Genomic DNA, 22,243 nt, shown 5'->3' on the forward strand with positions numbered 1-22,243 from the left:
TCCCTGTGGGATGTGTAGGATGTGTAGGAGACCATTGTCCCTTTGCACTCCACTCTACAGGCTTGAATTAAGTTTTGGACATCACAGTTTAAGGGATATGTTTCCCTTAAACACAGGACAAAAAGCCTTTCCCGACCTCACAGGGCTCTTCAGCATGTAAACACCTTCAGCAGCAAGAGGTGCCAGGGTCCCTCAGCAATGCAAGCTATACCCATGAAGACAGGAGGATAGACCATCATCTGTGCCATGGTAAACAGCACTTTGCCCATCCAGCTATGGTTCGTGTACCAGGCTCCGGTCTGATGACCATCAAGGTGTTCACAGTCTAGGCACTGAGATATAACAGGTGAAGGAACAAACAGAAACGAAGCTCTAGGACAGCAAACAAAATCAGCAGCAGTAAGTGATGGTAAATCAGCAGATGTAAGAGCCTTGATGCTCCTCAGCTGAAGTCTGCCCAGTCTCTGCTGGATGGACCATTCAGGGGAAGCATCCCCAGGAGAAACCGGTAGCAATGAAGGGGCTGATGACCCAAGCCCACGTTTCCAGAAATCCCACCACCCTCAGCTTCTCTTGAACCTCTTGGGCAAACCTGTTCCTCCAGGGCGAGAAGTGCTGCAGCGCTTGGTGCTGCTTTCCGGATCGTGTCCCGCGTCCCGCTTCCCTCCGGCAGCACTCAGCACCGGCTCCCCCAGCCGGGGCAGGGGCACTCCCCCGCGGGGCAGAAGAGGCGGACGACGCGCTCCCGGATCTGCCTTGTCCTCACCCCGTACACGATGGGGTTGAGCATCGGCGGGACCACGACGTAGAGGTTGGCCAGGAGGATGTGCACTTGACTTGGGATGTGGTGGCCAAACCGGTGCGTGAGAAAGGAGAAAAAGGCAGGCACGTAGAACATGAGGATCACGCAGAGGTGGGAGCCGCAGGTGCTCAGGGTTTTGAGACGAGCCTCCGGGGACGGGAGCCGAAAGACCGTCCTGAGGATCAGAGCATAAGAGACAGCGATGAGGACGACGTCCAGGCCGGAGGAGAGAAGAACCGTTGTCAGCCCGTACCAGATGTTGGCTTTTATGTCGGCACAGGCCAGGCGGGCGATGCCCATGTGCTCGCAGTAGGTGTGGGGCATGACGTTGTGCCCGCAGTAGGGCAGCCGCTTCAGGAGGAAGATGGGTGGGAACATGATGCAGAACCCCCGGACAACGGCAGTCACAGCTATTTTCCCGATCACCGAGGGGGTTAAGGTTGAAGAGTACCGCAGCGGGTCGCAGACAGCCACGTACCGGTCGAACGCCATCGCCAGCAGGACGGACGATTCCACGATGAAGCTGAAATGGGTGAAGAACATCTGTGTAACGCAGGCATCAAAGGAAATTTCCCTGGCACTGAACCAGAAGATCGCCAGCATTTTGGGCACCGTCGTGGTCGAAAGCATGAGGTCAGCAACAGCCAGCATAGCGAGGAAGAGGTACATGGGCTCGTGGAGGCTCCTGTCCGTGATGATGACGAAGAGGAGGACAGAGTTGCCAAACACCGCAGTGATGTACATCAAACAGAAGGGGACGGAGATCCAGGTGTGGGAGTCCTCCATGCCCGGGATGCCCGTCAGGACGAAGGTGATAGGATCGAAGCTGCTCTCGTTGAGCTCATACATGGTGCTTCAGTGCTCAGTGTCAGCCTGATTCTCCTCTGTGCAAGACAGACAAGGGATAAATAACACCGGGTAAGCCTGGTCTTAGCCCATGCCCACCTACAAATGTGTACAAACCAGTGCACATGTCCTATTTGCAGCTGCCTCCCAACCTGAGCCATTTCTGAAGGCCGAGGGGTTGACTCGCTGTGTTTTGCTGTTTGAAGGAATTTATTCATTCTTTCCTATCAACCCTACAAGCTGTGTCTGTAAGAAAAACATCTTCTCTGTCCCTCCATTTGCACCGCAAAACAGGGCAGGTCCTTTTCTATCTCCGCTTCATCCACTGTCACAAAAAGGCTTGTAAAAGTCATAATTACTTGCCTTGTCACTGTCGGTGGGCTCTGTATCTGCATGCACCCAGAAAGCCATGTGTCTTTGTTAGGACTGTGTGTTTCTTCAGGGAGATGAAATAATACAATGTCTCACTCGGTTCAGATCAGGGATCAGTTCATTTCTGAGAGCTCCTTGTACAAACTACTAAGATAGGAGTAAAAACTGTACCAGTACCAACACTGATAAATGTCTTGGATGTGGCTGACATTCAGCTACCACCTCTGAAGGCTGTGACCACCCCTGAAACTTCTGCTGGACATGTTACTCCCTGTATTTCCACCTGTATAAACATGTTCACCTGTTTGCAAACACCACAAAGTGCTTTTTGTGCCTCTTGCCCATCCCACAGGGATTTCAGAGACCCAAACACCAGCACACACCAAGGGGGAAAGGGGAGAGCTAGGCTGGACTTTCAGCCCATGCCCAGACTTCCTGAATGACCTGGAACAACTCTCTTACCTGGCAGATTCCCTGCCTTTTCCTTCATTCCTTTTCCTCTCCTTCGTAAAGAGGGGCAAAGACATGGTGGGCTGCACTGCATCATCTTTGGACAAAGAAACGCTGGCCCAAAATGCAAGGCAACAAGTGCTGTCAGGGCAGCCAAGTCATAGTAATGCTCTGGAGAGATACCCCGAGTGCAGACTTCTGCGCTGATGCTCAGCCGACACGGGACCTTTCCAGCCTCTGAGCTCAACCTCCCGCAGTTTTCCCGGTTCCCAAAGTGCCAGGGTAGCCTGAGCTTGGAGCACAGTCCCATGAAGGGCTGACCAGCCTGAGGGTATTTTTGCAGATTTGAATAGTGCAAACAAGCCAAGCCTGCAGAGTCCTCTGTGGACGCTTTGCCATGAGAAGGGCTTTGAGGAGAAGGAACGCTGCAGGACTGCTGGTTTTATGTGATTCTCCCCATTTTGCCCCTGTTTTTAGCCCCATCCCATCCCCCATGTATGCTCCATCATACACTAGAAAAAGCCTAGGCCAGGGTTGGGATGCAGGAAAATTACTTTGATTTGGACCAAAGCTAAAACTTCGTTCTTCAGACTTGCTTGCAGCCTGTTTTATTTTTATTGCAAACTGCAAGTACCTAAGTGCAAGACGTGTTTGCATTTCTAAACATTTCCCTTAAGAAGGATTCTTGTCCTCTACGAACCAGAAGTCCACTGAAAACATCAGTCAGTATAGAAAAGATCTTCAGCTCATCACAAATATTTATCCAATTGCCTCTTCCACTTTTAAAACCATGTAATTCAACAGCGGTGAATAAAGATAGGCTAGGTCTATGACTGTAAATTAAATCAGCCTGGGAACGTTCCCAGGCACCAATGCCCGCCAGTGCCTGACTGCATATGGTTTACAAAGCAGTTCAGCAAGACTTTACACCTCCGCTTCTTAGTAATATGGAAATATATTTCTCTCACCCGCAGCTTTACTTCCTTTCATTCTTTTCAAACAAGAAAGCATTGCCCTAAACACCAGTGTTTAATATAAAATGACTCACCAAGGGCCAGCCCCAAAGACGAATGAGGAACCTCAGCCCTGATCAGTGCAGAGCTGAAGGGGAGTGCAAATCCCCGTCCGTGCCGCCGAGGGCTGATGATATTAATCCTTCCCCCTCCTGAATCTCAGAAGGAACATCAGCCTGACGACTTGTGGAAGTTTAAATTGCTAGTGCATTAAAGATTAACAGCAGTTAACACTCCCAGGTGAGCCAAGATATTTCCTGCTTTTCCATCATTTGCATTGCAAGTGTTTTTACTCTGTCCCTGCCTGGGCACCAGCTACGTGTCCTGACCACGCAAGGACTTGAGAAGGAGACAGGCACAGCACACTGCCCGAGCAGGGCTCCCAGGCTGCAGAGGAGCATCTCTGATGTCCAGGAGTGTTTTATCCCCCACAGGGTGAAAATTGCCTTGTTATACTGGTGAAACCTCCCAAAACAGCCTCTGCGTTTCGCTTGTGCTGCCGTGTGCCTCTGTGGGAGGGGTTCCTCTGCCTGCTTGACTCCAGCCCATGGTCAATGATCTACAAATAACGAACCCTACGAGTGGCTGCGAGCACAAAGCTGCCTTGATGGCGTTGCAAAGCAGAGAAGGCTGCAGAGATTTCTACCCAGATTGAACTGCTAGTCTGAACTGGCATCAGCTGGAAAAACAGAAACACCACAATTGCATAATTTGTAACATACTGTTATCGAAAAATAATCTTTAAAGTACATGATGGTGGCAAAAAAAAAAGAACTGAAACAATAGCTCTGTCTGTTCAAAGGATGCAAAAAATGGATTAAAAGATGATCTGAAAATACTTTGCCTGCAACCAACATGTTGAAGATCCATCAATGCAGCAGAAAAAAGGGTCTGAATACATAGGACTGTATGAATGAATGATTTTTTTTCATCCCAGGACCACATCAAAATGATTGAAAGTAATTGTATTTTTTTTTGATGAAACAAAGGAGTATGAATTCTATATAACTTGGCCTGCAGTGAAGTATTCATCATTCAGCGATGTCTTGTTTTGTTTCAGTGCTGTAGTGCCTCAGGTTCAGAAATAATATGTAACCAATGCAGGCAGACAGAAAAGAGATGCCTGTCTCATTTTTTAGCAGTCATATGTAAGTATGCATCATCTCCCTCCGCCAAACTGCCCTGCTCTGCCCATCATGTGCTGAGCCCTTGCTGCCGGAGTTCCAGATTTTATCTACGTGGAAAACACCCAGCGAGTTTTTGGATGCTGCTTATGCCATTAAAAACAGCAATTGCACTTGGTCCTGCCCAAGTCCCTGTCGATATGTTTGCTCAGGACGGTGGATTTGCTTCTGAAATATTGCAGTAATTCCCAATTTAACATCTGCTGCCAGAGAGAGGCCAGATCCCTGCAGCACCCGCTGGGACGGGCAGGGAGGACACAGGAATACCTCCGGGTCTGGGGGCTGCCCGTGCCCCTGGGGCATCGGTGCCAGTCCAGCGGGACGGACCCTGGTGCCTCACTGGGGCTTGGGCAGTCCTTGCTGCTGCAGCGGGGTCGGGCAGGAGAAGACCTGTGGTGTGAAGGGCAGGGAGCCTGCAAAAGGGGACAAGATATCCCCAGGGAATTCAGCGTGGAGCCATGGCGGTGGGGGGATAAGCCCTGCCCGGGCAGGGCTTGTGCTTCTGCCCAGGCGGGCACTGCTGTGGCAGCTCGAGCCCTCGGCGGGGGATGCTGGGGAGGAGGACGGGACGTGCCTGTCCATCCCAGGAGCAGGGAGCACCGTCCCCTGCAGAGGCTGACCTGGGGCTTTCCTGTACGTTAACGCTGTCGCTCTGCCCTATGATGGACCACCAGAGCGTGAGGCGTTTGAGGGCATCACGAGGAAACTCGGTTTCTGTGGGAATGGTCCAACACTCCTGAGTACCTCGGTGTCTGCAGGACCCAGGATAAATCCCGAGGAGGGCTTGTGCGCCAGAAAACCCATCCGTTTTCTGTCAGCCAGTCTGATAATCCTTCTGCCGTCAGACAGTGCCTCGTGTCTTGGCACCTGCAGGTGCCGGAGATCTTTCCAACCGACGTGTCAAGTTCATCTTATCAGCGTATGGCTTTTAATTTCCTTTTCATTTCTCTCCCTGTGGTTTCTACGGAACAGAGCTGGCCCAAAGTCTTTCAGACCAAGGAAGAGCTGTTCCACTTCTCAGCCGTTAGAAATGGGGAGGAATTTGGATTTCACAGATTTCACATCAGAGGGTATTTTTAAGAAAAGGTGGGGTACTCTTTAGCCACACGCTAATTAAAAAGGAAGCTGAAAATTCAGGTGTCTTCCCCAAAAATGTCTCTACTGCTAGTGAGGGATAACGTGTCTCAGGAGGACACTACAAAAATATTAAAGCTACAGGTTAAAAATGTTAATTCTTGCCAAAACTCGTATACATAAGGGCAGACACCAGAGAAGAGAAGTGCCTGGCTTCTCCTCTGCGTCCCAGGGACCCAGCGAACAGGGGGAACAACCGAGCCACTGCCGTGCCTTGACGGTGGATCCAGCTTGCCGAGCGCAATGCCAGCGAGGAGCTCCAGCCCAGGCAGGGGCTGCAGGCGCAACCTGCCCTCCCCGCAGCAGAGCCCAGGCTGCCAGCCTGTTCACATCTAAGCAGTTGCCCCAAAGTTGCCACGCACCGAGCAATAAGCACCAAACTGCTGCCAGTGCTGCAGGGGCTGAATTGCCTGCTCCGCCTCAGGTACCTGGAAACCCTTTCTTTACACTGCAGTTATTTGTTGTCTAGAAAGGAGGAAATGTGATAACAGCCTGCAAACGTGTGACAGATTACTGTGAACAGGCAGGGGTGCTGCCGTCCCTGGGGGAGGCCCAAAACAAAGAATAGTATTTATTACTGGGATCAGACACTGGGAAAACATTAGGAAGTTAAATTCAGAGGTGAACAACTTCCAGAGGGACTGGAGTCTGCATCTCTGGGGATTTAAAAATCAGGTTAGGCGAACGCTGATCAGGAATGGCATAAAATTGAAAGCAGAGACAAACACAGGTCAGAGGTCTCCATCCTGGAAACTTGTATTTTGGCTGCCAAGCAAGCCAGGCACGGGAAGGGCAGAGAGCCAAGTTCTCCGTGCCAGCCCCTCGCTGTATCTGTTCATCAATGTTACCTGATTCTGTCCTGGCACTTGCAGGATGCTGCCTGATGAACCGACTCACCAAAAGCACACAGGTGACCTTCAAAGCAGTCTGGCAGCACCGCGACAGCACAGGCTGCAGGGTCCGAGGCCCAAGGAGCATCACCTCTTGGAGATGTGCACACCTTGGACAACGGAGCCTTTTCCCCCCCTACAGCGATGACAGCAACGGCGTAAACATCTGGGGAACAGCAGCAGAAAGCATCAGCACAACCCTGCGACTGGGCATAGTCCAACGCGATCCCGAGAAACCGGCTTGGCTTCCAGCAGTGCATTGGGGATCGGTGGAAGCGAGGGCTGACACCCAAAGTAGGGCATCCTAAGCTGGTCCCTTGAAAGCCACAAGCTACGTGTGGCTGGGGTCCGGTCTGACACAGCCATTGCTGGAAGGGGTCGAGCCATGCCAGGGGCTGCAGCAGGGCACATCCACCAGCATCCGTGCCTTCTCCTGCGTGAGCGATGGAGCAGGGACGCACACCGTGTGTTTTTCTGCTTCTTCCACTCTAGTGACAGGACTGCAGGCAAGTGAACAGAAATCGCTGAGACTGCCAGCCTGTAAATGCAGCAGATTCACCCAGCAGGCTGTAGACAGCATCATCTGAACCACCTCATCCCCCAACAGCTGGCAGAGAAATAGGGCAGTCAAGGAAGGAGCCGCTGTCTGCAGTAGGAGAAGATTAATAGCTCCTGAAAGTGCTCATTTTCCTCCACTGCTGCCTGAAATGACTAGTTCAGGAAAAGATATTTTAAGTTAAGTGAGTTTAATCTGTTTCAAACATTCACGTGCATATACGGAAGAAGGTTGTGTTCACTTTCCAAGTGTTTCCCTAGAAAAATCATACCCCGACTTATATCCTCTGTCACTTACTTAAACAAACCACAATTTTAAAGACCAAAGGGTAATCTTGCCAGCAGTAAATGGGAATTATATTTATTCCAGAAATTATTGGGCAGTCATTTATTTCAGCTCTTCAAAACGTTTTAGTAGCTAAAATATTTCTAGTCAAGTGCAACGGTAACCTCATTTTCCAGGGTAACCTGAATACCTTTTCCCTACCATCTAAAATTATTTCACGTGAAACACTGGGGGTTTTAGCGTTCCCATTATTTCTCTGAAATCTGGTATGGCAAATGATGGAACGAGGGAGTACACCACCTCTTCTCACTCCCTTAAATTTGCTTTGTTTTCCTTTTACTACAACCGTGTGTCACTAGGACGGTGCAGGGCTGCACTGCACATCCAGCACAAGGAAGGTCTCCTCCCAGCCCTAGCTGTGCTGGCTGACCTGCTCCCTCAGCTGCGACGCTTCACTGCAGCTGGGTTCAGCCTCGATAATGCCAAATTAACGTTTTTTTCACTCAATTCTTAATATAATTGTTAAATTTCTTGCCCAGCAGAAACTACAGAGTCTACAGCAACAGGGGAACTCAAAAAGAAGCTGCAAAAAGTAGTTGTCTCCTGTGAACTGGTTCCTGATTAAAGCCCAGTGACCTGGAGGCAGAGATGGACAGAGGCATCCGGCACGGCAGGTGCGGGAGACGACAGGCTGCGCAGGCGGAGGGCTCACTGCAGGTGCTGCACCCCAGACTCACCCCCCTCGGACTCAGGACGGGGTCCCCGGGAGGGCTCCTGGGCCCCGACCCACTCCGGCAGCACCTACTCTGGCATTTAAGGATATTTCTCTGTGTCCCTGGCAAGGCAGATTCACAGTTCATGCATTTTCCCACACACATATCGCTGGTGCAAATCTGCAACCAGGAGGAAGCATGCCTGAGGAACGCAGCCCCTGGCTCCCCGTTCTCAAGGATTTCCAGGAACTTGGAGACGAAACAACCTCTTCCTTGCTCTGCACCTCCCGCTGTCACCAGACCTGTGCAGGGGTGCGAAGTGCTGCCAAGCCCAGGCTTCGGTCACTGCATTGGCTGGCATCTCTCAGCAGCTCGGCTGTCAGCACCGAGCAAGCCGTCTTCCTCCAGCGTCCGCTATGGAGCACTGGAGCTTCGTCTTAGCTGGACACGGGGCTGGAGGACACCAAGACACGATGCCAATAAAGCAACATCTCCTCCAGCAATTCACTCTCCAAAGGCAGCTCTGGGAAACACCCAGGCAAAACAAACGCAACTATCTCCTTCCCTGGAGCACATTCAAAACCCATTGGTGAGCCCTGGTTGTGCCTGGGGCCCCATTCCTATCGCAATGCGCTGAATAAAGCTCCAGATGAGCTGTCCCAGGCAGCTACGGTTCCTTGTACAAGCCTGGCAGGCTCAGCCAGTGTCGGCGTGTCTGCACTGAGGGCTGTTAGCTGATGGACGCAGCTGCGGTACAGAAACAAGCTCCGTTTCTACCGTACCTGCTGCAGGGAATATCTTCCAGATCAATATTATTTTAGTTCACAGCCCTTTAATTCGGGACGAGCTTTGGCCTCCTGCCTGACACGGCGCTCTCTGAACATGTTCCCAGCACACTACGCTCTCAGTGTATTGGATTTATTTCGTGGAGCTTCTGTCCTCCCCTGTCCTTGTAGGTGCCCTCCGGATGGACACGCACAGCGACGGGGGTGCACGGGGCTCCAACGGCCCCGGCAGCCAGCGAGGGGATAGCGGAGAGGAGCACGCAGGATGTACACGAGCCATCACAGAGCCCGGGTCCATCGTCCCCCTGAGCATCCCCCCCCACCAAGCCTGACCGGCACGGGGGCTCGGTGCTGCCTCCGCATCGCTGCATGCAGTCGGACGTGCACGTGCAGCATCCGGGTGCCTCGGTCCTGCCTCTGTGCCCACCTCTGGTCGGTGACTCCACAAGGTCCCGCTTCTCTCTGTAGGGTGGAACAGAAGGCTTGTGTGCAAGGATGCTCAGCTTGTTAGTCCCGGAGGGGATTAGACACATTTTTTTGGCCAAAATGAGACAGAAGCAGACCATAAACACCTAGTGAGAATATGGGCAAATCAAAGGGAGGGGGTGGGCAGGGGTCTGCATTGCCATTTGTGGTAAATAAAGATCTCAGCACCCACTTTGAATGCGCTCTTGCTCTGCCCCAGACGAGGGCCAGGGGTGCACAGGCAAATGCAGCTGGGCGGTGGGGCATGGAGAGCGATGTTCCTGCCGGAGATGTTAAGCTGGGGGGTCCAGATCCCTCGCCCACCGCAGGCTTGCACCGGGAGCCTTGTGAGCTGGTCTGCAAACCGCTGCACGCCTGGCTTAGGCCGTCTCTATTCAAGTTGATGGAGAAAGCTCTCTGCTTGCTTCTCGCCTCTTGGAAGTGAGCGCAGAGGAACACTGTGGCCAGCTGGAAACCCTGCTAACTATAGTGCTCCGTGGGAACGCACTGTGAATATTTCCTGACACTCTTTACCTAAAGAGCAGCACACAGATGGCGAGATACATGAACTGGGGGACGATGCTCCTGCCGAGGACAGACAAGGCTACCACAGGATTACTGCTTCTGGGTTGCGGCTTGGTCTGGGATGAAATCTCCCCTCATCCCTCCCCAATTTGGAGAGGGTCTGAGCAACCTCCCAGCTCATCACCTCCCCAGACTGCTACGGCCAGAGCCAGGCTTCACCCTGTAGAGGCAGACGGGAGTGTTTGAGACTCTAGGCTGATTAAAAATGCAAGGATGTTGTTATCTACCACGCCTCTCGCAGCTCCCCTGGTACAGAGAGCTTTGCACCAGCCGAGTGTGGCAAACAGATCATCAGCTGGTTTCAGGCTTGGGGTGAGTGGTGACCCATTCAGCCTTGCAAAACGTTCGTACGAGAGGGACCTAGCAGAGCCGGCGACTGCCTGCGCTCCAATGTTCTCCGTGGCACCGTGACAACGCAAAGCAAAAGTTTCGCCTTTAAAATCCCCTTCTCTTTGGTAGGACCTTCCATGCGGGAAATGAATGCATCCTGTTTATCACCCCTGGTCTGACACGGGTTAGTGTCAGAAAAGACCATATTTGAGCAGCGCCCTGCAACACCCAGAGATACTGATCCCTGGCCCCTCCATCCCCATCCCTCCAGGGCCCTTTCCCCTGGGCCACGTCTCCCTCCTCCCCCAGAGTCAGAGAATGCCTCCCCATGGCTCCTGCGGTAAGAAGGCAGCGGGAGAGGGAGGCCCTGGGCTTGCAGAAGGATCTAGGATCCTAGGAAGGCAATAGCTCTCTAACAAGGTATCGTAATGCCCACAGTAGCCATGGAAATTTTCAATGGGAGCCATGTGAAGAATTAGAAAAATTTCTTTTGTCTCTCTCCTTATGCATTGTGCATTTCAAAATGCATCATTTAGATTCCCCTCACTTCTCGTTTTAGGAAGGAATTTGAATTATGCTGAGCTATCCAAGGCAAAAGTTGGGTTTCCTCCAGGGTAGGCAGCAATTCCTTCTGCAGCCAGTAACGATGTCCCATCCTCGCTGCCCGCTCTGCTAGCGCTGAGCCACCATGTCCTAGCAGAGAGCGGGAGCTGTACGGCAAATGGAGGACGTGCCGCTGCTACACCGCAAACACGGGGCTTAAACAAGGAGCTCTGGCTTTCCTCCCCACCCGGGGACTCTTCCCACCACAGGCCAGTTTCCAGCTGCCCCCTCTGTGGCCGCTGCCTCCCTGCATCCAGTGCCATGGACACCCCAGAGCGAGCGGCCGGGTGTCCCCAGGAGACACCCAGAGCAGCCCCCAGCCCTGCCCCAGCCACGTGCCGCATCCCGCCCCACGCCAGCACGGGTACCGGGAGGCTTCGGTGGGCAGCAGCCCTCCTTGGGAGGATACAGCATGCATCCCTGGGGGATGCCCCAGCATCCAGTATCACCAGGGCTGCCGGGCTGAACGGAGGCCCCAGGAGCAGGGACAGAGGCCCAGAAATAGAGGATGTCATGGGGAGAAGCAGTGCGCAGAGGAGGCCCCTGCTCTCCCAGGCAGCTGGGTCACACGCAGAGGACTTCTCTGGGGCTCGTCTGAGGAAGGGGAGCGTGCGGCTCGATGAGCAACGAGCTGAAAAGCTCATTGCGGTGCTCCAGTCCGCGCAGAAGAGGCGAGACGTGGACGGCACCGTTCATGCGAGACCAGAGAAGCGCCGAGCGTTCAGGAGAGTGAACTCTAGAGGTCTCTGCGAGGCAAGAAATGCCGCGGTCCTGCAGCCCCGACAGCCGGGCTCTGCGGGGCTGGCGGTGGCATCGCGGCGGGTGGCAGCCCTCGCCCCGGGGGTCAGACCCCGCGGGCACCGGGCAGCCGGTGCTGGAGGCGGCGGGAGGGTCCCGCCGGGATGCTGCGCTGCGGAGGAGGATACAAGGGAGGAGAGGGCGAGGGATGCTCCGCAGCCCGACACAGAGCGGGGACGCAAGCCCGGTCCGCTGGTCTGTCCTCCAGGATGTGAGGGGTTTCCGAGGCATGTCCTGACGCAGCCCCTCACCGAGACCCCCATCATCCTCTCTGGGTAAGTCGCGTTTACACCACAGCCAGAGCGAGCTCTGACTTTATCAGAGATTTAAGGAGAAGTACCCCGACACTGCCAAAGCCCTTCGGCTTTTGTCCACGCTGCTTTACCGTGCACCACTACCAAATGGGGTGGCTCACACGTGTGTGTGTGCATTTAACGTGGACGGTCTGCACATGGTTTAACTACAGACGATTCAGACCTCCCCTGGAGAGACTGCCTGTGCAAAACCTGCACATCTCTGCAGCCTCTCGGTCTGCTCCAAGGGCTGCGGCCACCCAAGGGGGCACAAAACCTGCACAGCAGCAACAGCACACTGATCTGGTCTCCACATAAAGGCAAAAGCAGAGGTGCTGTAAAGAGGAAATGAGGTTTGAAAGGAGTTAAGAAAGCAGTGCCGTGTCTCGTGTCTCCCCCCGTGCTGAGCACACTTGGTTAAAGCACATTGCCACCGTCTTCACTCTGTCCCATCTCAGTGCAAAGCGCAGCTGAACTGCTCATCACCCCCGGGGACGGCGGTGACAGGAGCGAGCCTGGCAGATTGACAGCGAGCAGGCGAGGAGGACAGGTCGGGCTCGGCACAGTCCACACTCCCTGCCCCGAGCAGGGCAGCCTCACCTGCTTGCTTTCCCAGGCTGAGCTCAGCTGGCTCCCATCACAGCCCAGGCAATCACACTAACACAGCTGCTGTACCATTGTTTCCAAGGTTTTTTTAATCATTTTTATTTATTGCACAGGCCCTTTTCCTCCCAGCACCTGCAATGTGCAAGGAAGGGACTTTCCTCCTCCCTCCTCGGTGCACCTGAGCACAGAAAACCTGACATCTGGCCTGGATTAGACTTGCCCCCCTCTGCTGTGGCTCAGCCCCATCTAAGGAGAGCTCCTCTGGGCTGATGCTCATACTTTTGAAGTTTCTCTTCCCCTTCCACATGGCAAGCCAAGCACATCCTTAACTTGGGGCCGCACTCTTTGCTACCAGGCAGAGGAACCTTTGCACTGGTGGAGGATGCTCCCTGCATCCCATGGACGGAGCTCCTCGCAGCAGCAAGGCATCCGAGCACGTGCCACCGGCCAGCCCAGGACACGTCCCCGCTGCGGCCAGGCAGCCCTGGCTGCTTGCCATGTTCAAAGAACGCGTCAGCAGGTCAGCACAGGACCCAAAACCCCTCTGGCACTGCCCGCAGGGGTGCACCTTCCCCGGGCGGGTGCACTGGTGCGTGAGGGGGTCAGACAGGCACCCAAAGCCCTTCCCGCAGCAGCTGCAGCCATGCACCTTGTCCGCACACCCTGCCTGCTGCTGGCTCAGCTCAGCCAGCTCCACCACGGTCTTCCCACAGTCCGCACGGAGGCACTGCTGGGATCCAGGGTGGCTGCATTCATGTGGGATAAGGCCCGTCTGGGAGCTGAATGTGCGGCAGGGGAACTGGCGCTCCTTGGAGTGGCACAGCCGGTGCGATGCCAGCTCCGAGTGGAAGCAGAAGGTCCCCCCACACTGGGATCACCGGTAGGGATGCTCCTTGGTGTGGATGCACTGGTGGCTCCGCAGGGAGGGGTGTGAGTGAAAGCTGCCCCCTCCGCAGTCCACACAGAGGAAGGACTTGTCCACTGGCCACAGGGGGGGCCGGAGGGAGCCCTGATCCCAGCCCAGGGCTGCAGGGCCGGGGTGGGGGGGGGGTCTTGGGGGGTTTGTACTGGTGCACGGCGAACCCTGCCTTGTGCGAGCAGCCCCTGCTGCAGAGGGTGCAGAGGAGGAGGGTGGAGGAGCGATGGTGCTGGTGCTCCGGGGGTGCGGTGATGCCCGAAGCTCTTCCCGCCGCCTGTGCAGATGAAGAAGCACTCTGCCTGCTCCCACAGGGATGCCGTGTCCCCAAACCACTGCCTGTGGTTGGTGCAAGCCAGCACCCACACCCCAGCCTGACCCCCAGCACGGCCCTTCCCAGGACCCTCGGGGGACGCATCCTGCCCCCTCCCTGGCTGCCTCCAGCAGCGCTCACCCAGGGCCACGCCAGGCTCCGTACAGGGCGTCCCTGCCTGCACGGCGGGCAGCAGCTCCTCCACACTGCCTTCTCCAGCCCCTTCTTCTCTGATGGCCCTCACAGCCCAGGAGGAGAGGAAAGGCCAGACGCTGCTGGGGGCTGCAGAGGAGCAGACCCTCCTCCCCCTGGCACAGACACTGCCCCGGTGCCCCCACAGGTCTGCCCGCTCCTGGGGGGCCGGAGGAAGTCCTGCCCGGGCTCACCCTGCCAACAGCAGCAGGCACCCAGCCCAGCTCTCCTTCCCCTCCAGGAGGCTCGCAGCCCTGCAGGGCACGTGCCAAGCCACCGTTCAAAGCCCCTCTTCCTCGTTATTTTGCACAGCAGCAGCAGCAGCAGATGATGCCCAGCTCTGACGCTGCGTCATGGCCACATGGGAGCCGGAGGGACAACCGGAGCTGAGCTCCCTGCCGCCGCGAGAGCCGCACAAGCTGAAGGAGCATCGAAGACGCCCCAGCTGTGGTCTGGTTCACATCAGCTTTCCATGGGGATCTGGTGTCCTGCTGACACTGTGAGTTTGGAAATCTCCCCCAGGCAGCCCCGTGCCTCGCAGCCCCCACCTGCACCCCCGTCTCTAACAGGGACGGCTGAAAGGAGGAACTGTAAAAACCACGCGGAGATGGGGTATCGAGGCCGAGCAGAGCTCAGAAGTGAGTGGGGCAGGAGCTGTTTTTTGGTTTCCACAGAAATGGCGTCGGAGCAGATTTCAGCAGAAATGGGCTGCAGCGGCTGTCCCGAAAGTCGCCTTTGCAGATCAGCTCCTCACTTCAGCACTGGGCTTTGTTCTTCTGACTTTCATTTCGTCTTCAAAACCAGAACACTAAAAATGCTCATAAAGAGATCAGAGGCACACAGAGCTGAACTCTGTATGGACCAAGTTGGGTTTATTTGTTTTTCTTCTGCTTCTCTTTTGGGGGTGAGGGGGTGGGGGGGAACAGTTCACACCAGAAAACGGGCTCGGGAGGAACCCTCCTGCCTCCTGCTCCAAGGCCAAGGCCGGGCTCTGCCATCCCAGTGGGCAAAACTGAAATCCTCCCTCGGTTCCTGTCCAAATGCACAATGTTTGTTTTGTGTTTGTCTTTTCAACTACAGAACCTCACCGAGCGATGGCCAGTATATATTTAACCTTTAAGTGTTTTCTCCCAGGAAGAAGAGCACGGTGAGCGCGGGGACACGGAACACAATGCTCACAGCTTATAAAAGCTCAGTGGCAAACACTGCGCATCCCCGAGGTCAAGAGAACAAAGACGCAGAGAACCAGCAGCACTGATGCTCAAGAGGTGTTATTTTTGCTCCTGGATTATCTTCCCTCTGAGAGAGCTTTACCTGCACGAGGTGGATATCGCACAGCAAAGCCAAGGGACGTTGGGCTGGAGGGCAGGACCGTCACCAGCAAAGGTTCAGCTTTATTTCCTGACCTCTCCACTCATGAACTGCCACGACGCATTTATCACCCCCACGTACCACGAGCTGCATCAGGTATGAAAGAGCCGCTGTGTGCTGAGAGCAGCCATGCCACAGGCTGAGGACAAGCGGTTGTTATTCATGCAGCACCTCCAAAGAGTCGTGCAGCGACACCATCCCCTGCCCGCACGGGCGCCAGGTTAGCTTCCCTCCCTGCCATGGCCGTGTCCACCTCGTCCTCCTCTTCTGCCATCAAGGCCAGGCCAGGCGTGCTCTGCAGACCCTCTGCAGATAAAGGAGGCGTGAGCTGCTCTCCCCTCCCCTTGTCCCCAAAAAGGTCCCCATGCGAGGTCTAAGCCGGCCCAGGAACCGAAGCAGAGACCTGAGCGAGTCCCCTTCCCATGCGAGACCCCTTCCCGTGGGCAGCACCAAGACTTGCCTTCAGCTTTCTGTACTGCCAGCCATCAGGCGATGGGTCCCCATACAGGGGGACCAGAGCAGGGACAGGTCTCACGGTCCCCTCAGGGGTCCCCAGCACCCAGAAAGGCACCGCAGCATCCTCAGGCCGGTAGAGCTACAGCCCTACCCCACTTCCAGCCCGGAGCCAGCTCTGCCCGGCAGCAGGTAAAAGGGTAAAATGAGCATCCCCCTGCCCACCCGCAGCTTGCGAGGGCTGGGGCATCGCTGGGAGCATCAGGCGACTCCACAGGCCAGGACAGCTTTTCCTCCCGGTGCTGAGATGCATGGAGCTGCTTTTGGGTGAGCGGCACCCTGCAAGCATGGCATGGCAACCTGCCAGCACAGGGACTGCGCCTGGAAAGGGTTTGTCCGGGGCCAGACCTGGGCCTCAGTTTCTCTCGCTCACCTGCAATGCGGTCCCACAGCAACAGCTCCTCCGCAGAGCCCAGAGGATCCATGAAGGGGGCTCATCCTCCTCCAACCTTTATCCAAATATCCGAGTGGGAGGCAGGGTACCCCGGCAGGACAGAGCACGGGGAGCACACCCACCCTCGCTGCCCGCGGGGGCTCGAGCAGTGGGTACTCCATGGGGTCGGTGCCTTTTCAGAGGAGCTGTTTGTTCACTGTCCTCACGCAGAGGGTAAAGCTGGGAGCCCCTGGCCCGCAGCAGCTCCTTGCCCACCGCCAGGCTCTGCAGCACGGCCAACCCTGGCCACACATCCCAGCCTGCCCTGCCCGAGCCTCTGTGTCCTGGCCATGGGCTCTGCCACCCCTGCACCTACGGGCACCTCTCTCCGCAGCCGGGGCCAATGTCACCCTGTTGTGTAAAAACATCCCTTCCTGTGCTCTAAACCTGCGTTGGGTGAGTTTCCTCTTACTGCCCCACGCTCTCTCCCATGATCTTTTCCTTCCCAGTGTTCACTCTTGATTTGTCTTGCAGTTTAAACACCTTCCTTCTTGTTCCACCCACCAGGAGAGCAGCTCATCTCCTTCCTCTTCCCAGGCACCTCCCAAGCCCAGTGTCTGCCCTTCCCCAGCCCAGCAACCCCAAATCCTGCCCACAGGCTTTCCAGCTCGTTGGCCACTTCCATCGCTCTCCTCCGGCCCCCCCGCCGCAGCAGGTCAGGCTGCTCCAGCCGTGTGCTGCCCTTCGCTGTGCTGCAGCCTCACCAACGCTGCAGGGAGAGGAGCCTCATCTCACCCCTCCGCAGGATGAGACCCCCAGTCCACCTGGCCGAGGACGGCTTCCGCCTCTCTCACGACACAGCGACCCTGCCGATTCACATCCACCTGCAATCTGTGCCCCCCCTCTCCGACGCCCTGGCTGAGCCCCCCGTATTTGTGCAGCTGACGCCCTGCCCTCTGCACCCTCCCCTATGTCCCGGCCCTTCCACAGCTCATCAATATTAGCTCGAACGCGCTGACCCCCAGCCCGGGGCTGCCTGCGGCGTTGCAAGCACGCGCCCGTCTCCATCCCTGGGGCCGGCAATGAAACTGCCGGCGGGTGGCTGTGCCCCGGCCCGTGGAAGTGCAGGAGTCACCGGTAATTGTCCCCTGTGTGCATCGGTCCAAACAGCTTCACTGCAGCCCCTCACAGCACTCCTCGCAGCCCACGCTCCACTGGCTTTCTGACTGTATGAGGAGCAATTAAAAGGTATTTCTAAGTGAAACCAGTGTATGAAACCCAACACCTCTCAGAACAGGAATTCAGACTGGGTGGGTACTACTTTTTCTCAGCAATTGCACTAATCACAGATCCCTCCCTGTTAGTTTCTATGATCTTGGAGGTAGGTTGGCTATTCTCTTATTTTTTCCTGGTTTCCCTCGTTTCTGGAAGGACTGGCACCCCTCTTTGCCCCTTCCCCATCTTCTGAACAACCTGCCCATTCCCCACTGTCCTGGTTTCAGCTGGGATAGAGTTAATTTTCTTCCTAGTAGCTGGTACAGTGCTGTGTTTTGGATTTAGGATGAGAATAACGTTGATAACACACTGATGTTTTCAGTTGTTGCTAAGCAGTGTTTATACTAAGTCAAGGATTTTTCAGCTTCTCATGCCCAGCCAGCAAGAAGGCTGGAGGGGCACAAGAAGCTGGGAGGGGACACAGCCAGGACAGCTGACCCAGACTGACCAAAGGGATATTCCATACCATATGGCGTCATGGCCAGTATATAAACTGGGGGTAAAGCTGGCTGGGGGCCATTGCTCAGGAACTGGCTGGGCATCGGTCGGCGAGTGGTGAGCAATTGCATTGTGCATCACTTGTTTTGTATATGCTAGTTCTTTTATCATTATTATTATTACTATTATTATTATTATTTTCCCTTCCTTTTCTGTCCTATTAAACTGTCTTTATCTCAACTCATGAATTTTACTTTTTTTTCCCCAATTCTCTCCCCCATCCCATTGCAGGATGGGGGGGAGCAAGCGAGTGGCTGCGTGGTGTTTAGCTGCCTGCCGGGTTAAACCACGACACCCACCAGTCTGACAGCCCCGTTCCAACAGCCCGGAGTTTCCCAACCACCAACAGAGCCGATCCCCGGGGCCCCGCTCCCATCCTGTCACCAAACCCCAACGAGTACAGTCACACCTTTTTGTTCACGTGCATGAAAGGTGAAGCAATACTCAGCCTCCTCTTTTCTACACTAGATCCATTCCCTGCTCCCGGGAAAGGATCAGCCAGGATCTAGAAAGGATCCCCCAGGTAGGGAAGGCGGTGATGCCTTTCCTCGTATGGAGCAAGGCATGTCTTTGCCTCAGCATCCCACAAGCTCTCGGCTTATTGCAAACCATCGCCGTCCCGGGAGCCTGGGTGCCATCACCCAGCCGCAGAGCTGCAGGCAGGACACCCCCCCCACCAGCACCCTGCGGCTCCGTGCAATGTGCCCAGCTCTGGAAGACAGGAAGGGACCCGGGGAGCGGAGAGGGAGAGAAATGTGGTTATCATCACACTTCACCCGCAGATCACTTGCAGTGGAAGGAGGGTTGAACTCACATCCAAGTGCGTCCCAGCGGTGTTAAGAACTTCTCTGTTTCTCAACCAAGTAATTTTTCTGAAAGCCTTAGCAACAGGGAGGTTAATTCAGCGTCAACACCTCTCCGGTAAACCAGCAGCCCAAGAAATTATTATTAATAACAGGCATTTGCAATCCTGTGCCTTTCCACATGCATCACACCACCATCACAGGGGAAGGGAAGGCGATGAGTGAAGCACAACATTTAGGCCATTTGCTAACAGCACGTATAGCGTCAGCATTGTGCAGGAGAGCCAGCGCATGGCTTCCCGGGGGTGAGAGCACGAAGGTCCAGAAACCCTGGCGCAGTAGCCTCACCGCGGGCTCAGGATGAGTCTACCAGAGGAAAACCTACCGCACAACCCTTTAGCTGGGCTCTCACACCCCAGCAGAGCCAGCACCCAGGGAAGGCACCTCAGAGCACCCCACGGTTGAGGCCCCATCCCATGCCCACAGCTCCTCTGCTGGGCACAGGCCAGATACAGCACTGGGCCCCCCACACAGGTGAGCTGGGGGGCAGGCTGAGCATGGGGAGCCCTGCCAGGCCCTGCACAGCATCCCCCCCAGCCCTGAATAGCGTCTGCCCCAGCCCTGCACTGCACCCCTGATCTGGCCCTGCACAGCACCCCCCCAGCCCTGTACAGCATCTTACCCCCCCAGTCCTGCACTGCACCCCCCCCACCCACAGCTCTGCATTGCAACCCTGCCAGGCCCTGCGGACCACCCTCACCCAGCCCAGCCCAGCACTCCCCACCCCAGCACGGCACAGCACCACCCGGCCGTACACAGCACCCCCCAGACCTGCTCAGCAACCCCCGGACCCTCGACCATGCACAGCCCCCCAGGCTTACACAGCCCCCCCCTCGACCCTGCACAGTCCCCCCACCCCACACAGCCCTCCAGCACTGCACAGCCCCCAGCCATGCACAGCCCCCAACCATGCACAGCCCCCCCAACCATGCACAGCCCCCCAGCTATGCACAGCCCCCTGGCTATGCACAGCCCCCCAGCTATGCACAGACCCCCAGCCATGCACAGCCCCCAGCTATGCACAGCCCCCAACCATGCACAGCCCCCAGCCATGCACAGCCCTCCAACCATGCACAGCCCCCAGCTATGCACAGCCCCCCCAGCCATGCACAGCCCCCCAACCATGCACAGACCCCAACCATGCACAGCCCCCCGGCCATGCACAGACCCCAACCATGCACAGCCCCCCAGCTATGCACAGCCCCCCAGCTATGCACAGACCCCCAGCTATGCACAGCCCCCAGCCATGCACAGTCCCCTGGCTATGCACAGACCCCCAGCTATGCACAGACCCCCAACCATGCACAGCCCCCCAGCTATGCACAGCCCCCAGCTATGCACAGACCCCCAGCTATGCACAGACCCCAGCTATGCACAGTCCCCTGGCTATGCACAGACCCCCAGCTATGCACAGACCCCCAACCATGCACAGCCCCCCAGCTATGCACAGCCCCCAGCCATGCACAGCCCCCAGCTATGCACAGACCCCCAGCTATGCACAGCCCCCCAGCTATGCACAGACCCCAGCTATGCACAGCCCCCAACCATGCACAGCCCCCAGCTATGCACAGCCCCCAGCCATGCACAGCCCCTAACTATGCACAGCCCCCAGCCATGCACAGCCCCCCAACCATGCACAGCCCCCAGCTATGCACAGCCCCCCCAGCCATGCACAGCCCCCCAACCATGCACAGACCCCAACCATGCACAGCCCCCCGGCCATGCACAGACCCCAACCATGCACAGACCCCAACCATGCACAGCCCCCCGGCCATGCACAGACCCCAACCATGCACAGCCCCCAGCCATGCACAGCCCCCCGGCCATGCACAGCGCCGCGCCCGGGCCCAGCCATGGCCCGGGAAGGGGCTACAGGCACGGGGAACAGGCACCGGGAACAGGGGGCTGCTGGCACCGGGAACAGGAACCAGGAATGGGCACTGAGAATGGGCACCAGGAACCGGGGGGGCTACTGGGAATGTGAACGGGCAGCAGGGCGCTGCTGGCCCTGGGAACCGGAACAAGAACTGGGAACGAGAACTGGGAATGGGAACTGGGAACTGGCAATGGGAACTGGCACTGGGTGGGGGAGCTCTGCTGGTACTGGAAACCAAGCACTGGGAACTGAGCGGGGGCTCTCAGCTAGTAATGCCCCCCGGCGCTGGGGAGTCGGGGCTAGGAACCAGGCACACGGGGATGGGTGCGTGGGGATGGGGTACATGGGAAGGGGATCTCTGGGGATGAGTGCCCAGGATGGGTGCCCAAGGACGGGGGTCTCTGGAAAAGGGTGCATGGGGATGGATGCATGGGACAGGGTGCCCAGGGAGGGGTACCCAGGTCAGTGTTCCCAGGACGGAGTACTCGGGGTTGGAGTCCATGGGGACAGGGTGCATGGGACGGGGTGCGCAGGACTGGCCCCTGGAAATGGTGCCCAAGCAGCACCAGCGCTGCGGGGGTGGCTCCAGCTCTGCGCTCCCCGCAAGGTGTGCTGGGCGCCTCGTCCCGCCGCCCATGTCTGGGGGAGGTGAAGGGCTTGGGGCTGCTGGGGCTCACCTCCGGGCCGCCTACACTGGCTTTCCCAGCAGTGTCCCCAACTCCTGCCTGATCTGGGCCTCAGTGGCACTTGCAAAGCAGCGCTGTGCAGCCCCGTGCCTCAGTTTCCCCACCTGTGCAGGGCAGCCTGAGTCCAGCCTGGCACCGCACTGCTGCCCCCATCTCCTCCCTGCCTGGGTGAAGGGCACTTGGGAAAAACCTGGGTTATGGCAGTGATGTACACAGCTCTCCGCTTTAAGTGCCCTTGAAATCCTCATCTCTTCCCATCACTCCAGGAGCTGAACTTGACTGCAGCCCCAGAGGGAATTCTCAGAGGAGAAGGAAGAGGATGCTCAAGTCAGCTGAGACAAAAAGTTGGTTGATGGCTGAAACTCCCCATCTGGGGGTCCATAAATCTGCAGGAATTTCCTTGCTTGCTGCCTCGGTGTTTTCTTTTTCATGGTGGCAGTGTGGAGGATGGGCTGTTACCACAGACACCGTTGTGCATGGCTCTTGGGTGACCCTGGGCCGTGGTAAGGGGCGGCAGAACCGGCGTCAGACTCCAGTGCTTCTGCAGAGCCCCCCTTCCCTGAGAGGAATTTCACAAAACTGAACATGAGCTTGACAAAACTGAAAATCAGGTGAAAATCGTGGTAGGCGGTCTGTGGGAGTTCATGCCAGTGTCAC

The 22,243-nt window shown here is 56.4% G+C and overlaps 1 protein-coding gene across 1 annotated transcript; it reads right to left on the reverse strand.

Annotated features, from left to right (window-relative positions):
- Nucleotides 1-676: 676 nt before the first annotated feature.
- LOC127017301 (olfactory receptor 52B2-like) lies at nucleotides 677-15,298 on the reverse strand. The gene is made up of 2 exons (XM_050898309.1): nucleotides 15,215-15,298; nucleotides 677-1,684 (listed from the first exon to the last, which is right to left on the reverse strand). Exon 2 carries the CDS (start codon nucleotides 1,649-1,651, stop codon nucleotides 677-679), a length of 975 nt encoding a protein of 324 aa, XP_050754266.1. The 5' UTR covers nucleotides 1,652-1,684; nucleotides 15,215-15,298.
- Between the last annotated feature and the right edge of the window lie 6,945 nt (nucleotides 15,299-22,243).

This window comes from Gymnogyps californianus, chromosome 1, assembly GCF_018139145.2.
Source record: "Gymnogyps californianus isolate 813 chromosome 1, ASM1813914v2, whole genome shotgun sequence".
Taxonomy (NCBI): Eukaryota; Metazoa; Chordata; class Aves; order Accipitriformes; family Cathartidae; genus Gymnogyps; species Gymnogyps californianus.

What these genes read in the sequence shown, in the direction of transcription:
- LOC127017301 (XM_050898309.1), bottom strand. Translation starts at nt 1,651, where the DNA reads ATGTATGAGCTCAACGAGAGCAGCTTCGATCCTATCACCTTCGTCCTG.